The 9,712-nt window shown below is 43.0% G+C and overlaps 1 protein-coding gene across 3 annotated transcripts in view; it reads left to right on the forward strand.

Moving 5' to 3' along the window:
• The window catches only part of ABCC4 (ATP binding cassette subfamily C member 4 (PEL blood group)), a 151,738-nt gene extending 147,303 nt beyond the window's left edge, over positions 1-4,435 (forward strand). For all 3 annotated transcript variants that reach the window (XM_080606013.1, XM_080606012.1, XM_080606015.1), the window contains one exon: positions 31-4,435. In XM_080606013.1, the coding sequence (XP_080462139.1) occupies positions 31-138 (108 nt within the window). In that variant the 3' untranslated portion in view covers positions 139-4,435. The remainder of the gene's footprint in view (positions 1-30) is intronic.
• The last annotated feature ends 5,277 nt before the right edge of the window (positions 4,436-9,712 follow it).

Genomic DNA, 9,712 nt, shown 5'->3' on the forward strand with positions numbered 1-9,712 from the left:
ATGACATGCAAAATCTGATATTTTCCCTAGGTTTACTTCAGTAAGAATTATCCAGAAGTTGTTCAGAACGGTCAGCTTGCTGCAGACTCCTCGCTGGATCCTTCCTCAGGATTATGCATAACTGAAACTGCACTGTGATTCCTAATAACCACGATTGTTTTCCATGGAATGTAAAGCTGAGAACATCCAAACTCTTCGATGTTTTCAAGGGTCAACGGGAGAGGAAAGGGAGGGGGCGATTCTTTGCACTGGACATCCTTTCTATTTAATGCTGAGAAGAAAATCTTTGCTGTCCCTGTTTGTTCAATTTCAGTGCAATATGTTTTCCTTTCCAGATATAATTATGTTTGTATTGCCAAGGAAATTAGGCAGACTCAGTTTTTATTTGGAAGTTAGGAGGTAGAGATCTTTTATTTAAACAGGTGCAGGACACCTAACAGGTCTAGGGTGCATATTTGGAATTTGTTAAAACAAAAGATTGGAATGTATCCCTTTTCTCTTTCGGAGATGTTTTGAGAGCAATCAAAAACAAATTTTGTTGAGTGTCACTTTACCTCGACAGCTGTGCCTAAACAGTAGATTCGGTAGCGGACATCTTAGTTGTCTAACGCAGCTGTCTTTCTACCTGTCATAAGTTGTCATGCAGGTTGATAGAAAAAAGAATTGAACAAGCCAAAAATACTTTCCTTTTTTGATAGCAAAAAGTACTATATACTTATTTTTTTGATAATTCAAGTAGTGCTGTTCAACATGAATGTAAATATGTTTTATTTTGCTGAAATGCTGAAAAAATCAATCTCAATCTTCTATACTTTAGAAGAAAATTACCACATTTGCACTGAAGAAATATTTAAATAATTTAACATACATTCCTCTTTTTATCCAGGTTATCAAAGAAAAAAAGTATTAAAATAACTTGAGGAAATCTTTGAATGACATGTCATTATACCTAAATACCATGTAGTACAAAGTTATCTTCAACACAACACATTGAAATGTATACGTTATTTGCATTTATTGTGCCTTAATATTTGTGCCTTCAAGCCAAAGCTGTAACTGCAGGGTACACAACAAATTCATTAAATACATGTTAAAAATATTTAGCCTTAGTATATTTAAAATTTTGCATCAGGGGATCTGTTGAACTCGAGCTGTTTGAAGTTACCATCCTACTGGAATAGGTAGGAAAGTACAACCTGTAGATTTGAATGCCTGTTGCTAATAGCGAGGAGAATGCAGTGAGAGAGAGATTCTGTATTTGTAAGTTATGTCCTGATTTAGCAAAGCACTTTAACATAAAGGCACTATTCCCCTACTTTAAAATATCAAGCAAGTGCTATGCTGCTTCAGATTTTTTTCATGTTTAGTGAGACTGCTACCCTTTGAGGTCCAGTACCAAATAAATCTATTCATCTTACTGTTTAAAGTAAGACACTAAAAAGCAACACATCTCTTCAGGACACAGAAAATACCGTGCTTTAAAAAATATTTTGAAGATGCTTGCATTACCTTTGTAAGATAAATGTTATTTACCCAATGTTCACCCAGCGGTCTAAAAGTAAGGCAAACGCAAATGTTTCTCGTTTCAAGCTGTTCTACCAGCAAATAACTGACTGAAGTACAAAATTACTCTCTCCTCGTCGAGAACTAAATTGAGGCCAAAGCCTATGCCTGAGGACCGGGGCTCATCTAGGACTTTGTCCCGTGTAGGAGTTGGTGGCAAGGGGCAGAATCATCATTATTCTCCTGCTGCAGCAGCTTCCCTGCCGTGGGGCTCGCTGTCCTGCTGTGAGGTGCCAGGAGGGGGGGGAGGTCCTCCTACTGCCTCCGCTCCCACCAGCTGGGGTGGAGGGGGAAGAAGGCAAACACTGGGCGTCTGGCTTGCCGGTAACATCCTCCTGTACTGTCAGCAGGAAGTTACAAAACGGAATGCTGTTGCCCCTAGCTTTCTTTTGGCAGGTTAGGAGACTTCTTCTGTGGGGTGCGGCAGACTACAACAAATGTCTTTGAGATCAGTGGAATTGGACTTTGTGCAGTGATGCATAACATGAGTCTTGTGCTATGTTTGGTGCTAAATAAAAGGCAGTCAGGGACAAGTGCATGTCCCCAAAGCCGAGTAGCACGGATTGACTCATCTAAGCAGCAAGCTCATAGCTATTTCTTAGAGCACACTAGCCACATCCCCTTTTCTGTATCGCTTTGCCCTTGGTCTTCTCTGGGCTTGTGCAGTCCCCTTATGTTCCTAGCACACATTTGTCATCTAGTGTGTTTTGTCACCTTTTCAATTCAAATCGTCTGAAATAAGGATTAGGTCTATTCTGCGGCTCAGTAGAGTGGTGTTTGTCTTGCGGAGGTATGTGAAGATGTAGAGAAGTGTTTGACTGTGTAAAGTCACATGGCGTAATGCTGGGGGACTGTGTAGCATGAAGAAAGCTCAGCCTTGCGTGCTTGTCTGTAGCTGCCTTTTGGAAGGGATCCACGGTATGAACCATGTCCAAACTCTGCTCGAGCATTGTCGTGGAGAGATCTAGCTAGAGTGCGCCAAAACAAAGCTGGAGTGAGCCGACTCCAAGTAGTAGAGACGGGTAACAGGGGCTGGCGCTTGAGCTTACCTTGTTTATTGAGCAGTTTGGACATATCCACAGGGTCTAGCTGTGTGTTACGATACTGAATTCTTTTGATTTCTAAATAGTTAGTTCTTCCACGAGAATAAGTATGACACTAAGACTTCTAAATACTCTTAAGAGAACAGTACATTCTCCTGGCCATATACCTTGGTTTTAATTTTTACCAAAATCAAGGAGATGTGCATGTGTAAATCAAGGGTATAATTACAGTTTTAGTTCATTTCAGCTCTGAAATGAATTTATGGGAAGTTATATTTCAGAGCAGAACTCCAAAACGCTGGCTGCTGCAGACTCACTGGTATGAGACCCTGACAGATCTAGCTATCAATCTATAAGCTAGAATTAATTTGATCCTGTAGCTTTCTGAATGCACACAAAAAATGCTAGGTATCTCTGAAAATGCTGATTCTGCTTCTTCACATGTTTTGACAGGACATTACTAGCTGTAGGTATCAAAAATCAAATTTTTAAAAAATCGCACTTGAAAACCATACACTTCTGAATAGAACAACTGATAGAGTCACCTGCGTCTGTTGTTGCCATTATGTCCATCTTTTTAGTTTAAAGTAACAAAAATGTTTTAATCAGATTTTTTTTTTAGATTGTGTTGTTTTTTATTGTTGAGTATTGTTTTTGTTTAGATGACTATTGTTAAGATTGACCCACCCATTTAATTTCAAGTGAACGAGAAAGGGCACCGTACCTGAATGGCCAAACTCAGGTCAGGTATGAAAAAGGCCTTCCTTTGTTGGAAGTTTTGATCTGTTAAACGTACAAAATATCTCTCCAGCAAGGTGTTTTATGTTTCATTTTAAAGAAAGGTTCAAATGGTTGTAAACTTCCACTTTGAAAAATTTCATGCTTTATTTGGAAATAGTAAAGCTGGTAATTTTTAGCTACATTCCTTCATGGGGATCTTGGAAAAAGAACTCAATCTTCTGAGTTATTAAAGCCTTTAAAATGTTTCTTCACCTTGAGGTGCCTTAAAGTATTCCAGAGTCTTATTTCTAACGGGTATAATTTTATGCAGTAATGCTGCAAGTCTTCAGTTGTGGAACTGCTGTTTGTTTGGTTTAAAAGTCTAGGAACAGCCTCTACTTCCAATCTAAAGAACAGTTTTTTTTCAGACCTTAATGTTTGTCTCTCTTTGCTCCTCCATAAAAGACCACTGGGAGACTCAATGCCAACATGGTTCTTAAGAATTGGTTGTATCAGGTTTTGCTTAGTTTAAGGGCAAAATTCTGCTTGGTGAGCTGAACCAGAGCTCATTTGCCAGATGGGTGTAGTCTTCTGCTCATACCCCTCTTTGGAAGGTGGAGGACCTTCTTCTGACCAAGATCAGGAATGCTGTTTATTTAAATGATATTGACAGTTTCTTTTAATTTTCCCAATACGTGCTTGAAATAAGATTGCAAAAAGAACGAGAAGGGGACAAAGGATCCAAACGGTATAGATATTTTACTGAAAATGCTGCTTTTTGTATTAATCTGACCCTTCCAAACATCTCACTTTGAAGTTTGCCCCCTTTTTTTGAGGGGGGGAAAAAGAGAAATTATTTACTTACATCACCTGCTCTCTGTGATGGTGATGAGCTTCTGATACTTCAGCAGAAGAATGTGGCTTTCTCTATATGTTTTACATGGTGTAACATCGCACTGCTTTTTCATCATTTTAACTCTGTTTTTGGTTTGGTTTGGTTTTTTTTTGCATTTGTGTAATAATTTGACTTTTTTATTGCTATGGAATGATTTCTTTTGTTGACGTTCACATGACAGCTCCTGTTGTACAATAAAAAGCGTTTCTCAGAAGCGTGCCGAGTTCTGTCATCATTGTGAATGTGTGGGTGAAGGCAGAAACGCAGGGCTGAGCAAAGTACAGGTTGTGCCCAAAAGCTCCAAGCACCTCTTTGTGTCATTGCCAACTCCAAGGATTGAAAATCTTCCATTATGAGATACAACACAGAATAATACATTTCAGCTCATTTTTTACCATTCTTCCGCTGTCTGAGATCTCACAGATCACATTTTCAAGCTTTTTGCCTCGATGGCAGTGACTAAAATGTAATTCAAATAGATTTTCAGAAATCATTATATGACTTTAAGGAAGAACTCCTGCAGTTGCAAAAGTACAGATCAGATACGGTCTGCGCCTCAAACAGCTAACAAGCTAAATGGACTGGATAAAGTTAATAGACGCAGAAGTGAAGTGGGTTAGCAGCACAACTCCAAAATCTGGTGTCATCTCTCAATCCTTTACTTCTGAGTTTGTTAATTTAACAAGATGCTGTAAACTTACTCATTTCTAAAAACTGCTTAAAGTTTCTTCCTATGTCTACTAACTCTCTAGCACTTGTGTGTATTATCATGATGTAGTTCTTAGTACGAAATCAATTATGCATTTGTCAATAATCCCCCAGGGTAGCAAGTTCTAGGACTGATGCAATGTAAACTGTCACCTGTCCTTTTATAACATGATGCTGGAGTATGTGTTAAAAAATTCTCGTGTTTCTACCAAAAGTCCACCTTGCAACCGCAGTGCAGCTATCGTAACCTCAGGATGGTTTTGGCAGGAACATTCGCCATGATTAAATGAATTGTGTGGTCAGTAACACAACAGTCTGGGGGGCAAAGATACTGAAAGGGGTCCCAGTTCCTCACTGGGGCCGGATGCTGTGTGTTATGTTTCTTCTGGGAAAAGGAAATCCCAGGTTCTGGTCCCAGTTCCAGGGAGTACGTCTCCATTTTGTTCAACAACAGTTAGTAGAAATTGCATAAACACCAAGAAGAGCTGGGAACTCTACTTCAGAGCTCCTGCTTCAGGGTATCTCGGGTCTCACCAGGCAGCAGGATCGGTTTGCTTTTGCCACCCACCAGGCTGGGTGGTGGCAGCTGAGACTCCAGCTCCCGCAGCACACAGGCCTGTTGTTTGCAGAGTTGGTGCTTTAGGACTTAGGCTGCGCTACAAAAGGAAACACATTTCTTCTGCCTCCCCGAGGACGCTGCCGCCCTCAGCGCTGCAATTCCCAAGTGGATGTATGCTTTAGGATGGGATGCTCGATGTACCCAAAAATTCCTACTGCAGCTGCTCCTCGTGCAACATAGGACTGAGCCTCCCTATAGACCAAGGTTTTCCTTATAATCAGTGAAGCTCCTAGCAAAAGAGCTCTGTAATGCTAGAATAAGCCTATGCGTTAACAATACCCAGATAAAAGTTCCCAGTTTACACAGTCTAAATTACTGAATTGCAGCCAAGTACACATGTATCACCTGGTCACTCCAACATGTGAATTTGATATGTGTAGTAAGGCTGTAGGATTGTGTCAGACACGTGAGACTTACAAATAAACTATGGTTTTCTTTTTCGTTTTTTTGTGTGTGTGTTTTGTTTGTTTTTGAGGTTTTTAGAATTGCTATGGGGAATTAAGGTGAGGAGCAGTGAAAAATGGTTCATTCTGTTTAATTCCGGTAAATTTTTGTACCTTCAATCACAAATAGCAAATAAAGGAGGGACTTATCCTGAGCCTGAAGCCTGAAGAAAGCAAATCTTGCTAGTATTCTTGCCAGTTGACATTCTCAACAGAGCTCTGCATTTTCCAGAAAAGAACCATAATTACCTTTTATAACATGAAATTGAATTGGGTGGGAAATACAGCCTAAGAATTATTAGTTAAAGTTTCACTGTCAACAAGAGCTTGCTCTCGAATATTACAAGCCCAGATTTTCTTTTTAACATAAATGCCAGGCATGAATAGGGCAAGTAGTGCTGTACAACTTTCTTTTGGAAACATTGCCAGGATAGCAAAAAAGAGGATTTCTCCCCTACCTCCCTGCCAGGCTAAGAGATTAGCTAGATTTTTTGTTCATTCTGTACTGGCAAGAAGTCCACATTGTACCAAGAATATGGACCACTCTGTGCTTTGGTTGATTTAACATGTATGCACTTTTGCAGAGTAGTGATTTCTGCAAGTGGAGTTATGCAAGTAATTCACCGTGAGTCATTCATGCAGTGAATTAAGTAAGTGCCTCTTCCCACAACCAGGTCATCTCCTGACAATCATTGCTTTTTTTTTCTTTTTTTTTTTTTTTTTGAATTACTCGACAAATCCTTTTGCAATTACTTTTAAGCATTCTGTGAAGATCACAAATAGATGTGATTAATGCTTATATAGATTTCTGAGTAATATTCATAATAGATCAGAGAAACTGCATAGTGTTGTCTCTGCATCAGTGGGTGTAAATGTCCGTACTTGTGAATTTAAAACTTCTACAGTTGTTTTTGGGCATGCACGTGTGTGTTCATTTCTGTGGGTATCCATGTCAGTAAAGCTAGGTTTGCTTGAATGGCATGTCACGTCATGCAGACACATCGGCACAGAAGGGAAGCAAATCTGCATTTTTTAAATAGTTTTATGGAAAAGTCTCTGCTTCCATTTCTCACAGCAAATGACAGAGACGATCACAGCCTCGAGAGAACACGGAGGTGCTCTGACCGGGGGACGCAGCGTGATGAATTGCCTGCGGTCCACGGGGACAGGGTACGTTTGGACAGCGCGGGGGCCTTGAAGGAGCCTCACTGCTCTGTGTTTGCCTGGGTCAGGCCTTCGTGTAGCTGAGCGCTCGTAAGAAGTTGCGACAGACGCTGTGCAGAACCCGTTCTCGTCGCTGAAGGCAGAAAGTGAAAGGCCCAGCGCTGCGGGCGAGCGGGAGCAGAAGCCTGTCCTGTGCCAGGCGCGGGGAGAGGCCCGGCTGAAGCCTGCTCCCCTCGGGTGCCATCCTCGGGAGTGCACGGACACGGCTGGGCCCGCTGGGAGGCATCGGGCTCCTTTTGGCAGAGGAAGAGCCCTCCGAGTGGGAGACATTGCTAAGGAGAGCTCCCCAGGGCATGAGGGGAGCCAGGCCTCCCTCTGAGGCCCCAGCATGGCAGGCCAAGTCTCTCCTGCCTCCTCTCCGGAGGCCGCACGCTGGGGCGAAGGCTGGGCTGTGAGGAAGGTGCAGCAGCCGGCAGCGCTTACAAGGACCTCCTAATGGCTCGGTTAATTGGCTAATGGGGATTCCTTTGCTGCAATGTAATGAACGCGAGTGCAGCGATTACTTAACAGAGGGACGTGTAGATCTCTGGGAGATGGCTTTGCTGGGCTGCCAGAAGAGTGATGGCAACAAACCAGTCAGAGCTGCTGATGCTGTTGTCACAGATTTACCAGAAAGGCTGCTTTTCCCTCCAGCTTTTTTTTTTTTTTTTTCTCAAGAGGCGATGATCCCTTCCCTGAAACTGGTATTGAGGCAAACTTCTATCACGTATTAATATGCATAATGTGCTTTTTTTGTGACTTCTCCTTGCTGGTGAGAGTTGCCAGGCTCAAATGATATTTAAGCCCTGTTACTGTAACTGTGGCTACTGTTGTTGGTAGCTGTTCAGGGCTTTCATTTGCCCATCCTGAGGGGACTGTAATAAAGACTGGCCCCTGCTGTTAAATTGTTTGCATAATTCCTTTTTTTTTTTTTTTTTAACTGAGAAAGTTGATTTTACACTGGGAAAAATATCAGCCCCGCTAGAGTTTTAACACCTAATCGTATCATAACTGAAAGAGTCACGAGGCTTTCTTAAAAGCTGAATGTGTTTCTCTTCTCTAATCCATTGCCTTGAAGCTTAGGAAAGAGCTGAATTTCCCACTTTGATTTATCTGGTCTGCGCTTAATCCCGAATTTTGGTGAGGAGTTGATTTATTGTCTAACATCAGGGAGGGTACATTAATTCCCCGCCTGCCACCCAGCATGCCCGCTTGGGCAGAAAGAAACCTCCTCTGCTGTAGGTAGGATCAAAACCAATGGAAATAAACTGAACTGAAGTGCATGCGTCCAGGCAGTTTTTCTGGAAAACTCAACTCTACTGCCACTTAACCCTGCCATTGCCTGAAAGCTCTAGAAATACCTTACTTACCTTAGAGCTTATGCAGGTGCTAAGAGCCACATTTCTTTGTACCTCCAGAGCTGACAAAGGTGGGCGGCCTGTTGCCTGACTCCCACCTAAGCCTTCCTGGCATGGAGAAACCAGGTATTTCTTTGTTTAGGGGCTTGGTGGGCTCCCGATAGCTGCACTTGGAGCCTCCCCATGTGATGAGAGATGCACGTATGCACACCCACCAAGCAGATGGGGAAGGGGTGAAGGAAGGTCCCACCATTTCCATGCAGCCTGGGGCAGAAGAAGCGCTCAGCCTGTAAACAGCAGGCCTGGCCCTCTTCAGTCTTCAAGGCTTTGGGCCTGCGTTTACTGTCCCCTGGGAAAGTGCCATCAGGGTGAAGGGTGCCCGGGGGGTTGGGAAGAAAGACAGTCCCCACTTGTTGGTTGTCCGTACTGAACACCTTTCCTAGAGTCATGGTGCCAACGAGGGAAGAGAAAGTTGGAGGCTGTAACCATTCATCTGCGCGGAGAAATATGTGACTGTGCCTGCAGTCAACACGCAATAGTCCTTGGATAACAAAAGTCAGGGGAGTGAGGAGAGAGCCCAGGGCTCCCCACTCCCTGGTGACTGGCCTCAATTCGAGGTTTCGGAGGCCTGCACGCGCTCCCTCACTCCCTCCCCTCACCCCCCCAGCCCGGCCTCATGAGTCTTAAATTCCTTGCTGCCGAGTGGTGCAGTTTCAAAGCAGGGGTGGAGGATCCTCCACCCAAGGTAGCCTCCAGCCTGGTTGTTAGGGCACTCTTATGGGATGTGGGAGACATTGGTTTGAACCCCTCGGGCTGAGGCGGGAGAGGAACCCAAGCCTCCCACTTCCTCAGCATATACTTTGAATACCAAGGCATTATATAATAAAAGCTATCACCACCTTTTCTTCTTCCTGCTTTGTTTTTAAAAGACTGATCTGTGTGGAGTCTTTTGAAAGAAAGGGCGTAGGTACCAATCTCCAGGAGAAGATTTCAGACAATGGATCCCAAGCAGACAGGATTGCCTCACTTCAGCCTCAAGGGGCTTTTAGTGCAAGAGAGAATTGCAGATACACCCTTGTCCTCCACTTTTCCTCGTGCTTGAATGTAAGCAGCTGAGTGCTCACTTCAGGAAGATCCCACTTTATCCTGTGGACTCCTTT

Source organism: Anser brachyrhynchus (assembly GCF_964034855.1).
Source record: "Anser brachyrhynchus genome assembly, chromosome: 1".
Lineage (NCBI taxonomy): Eukaryota > Metazoa > Chordata > Aves > Anseriformes > Anatidae > Anser > Anser brachyrhynchus.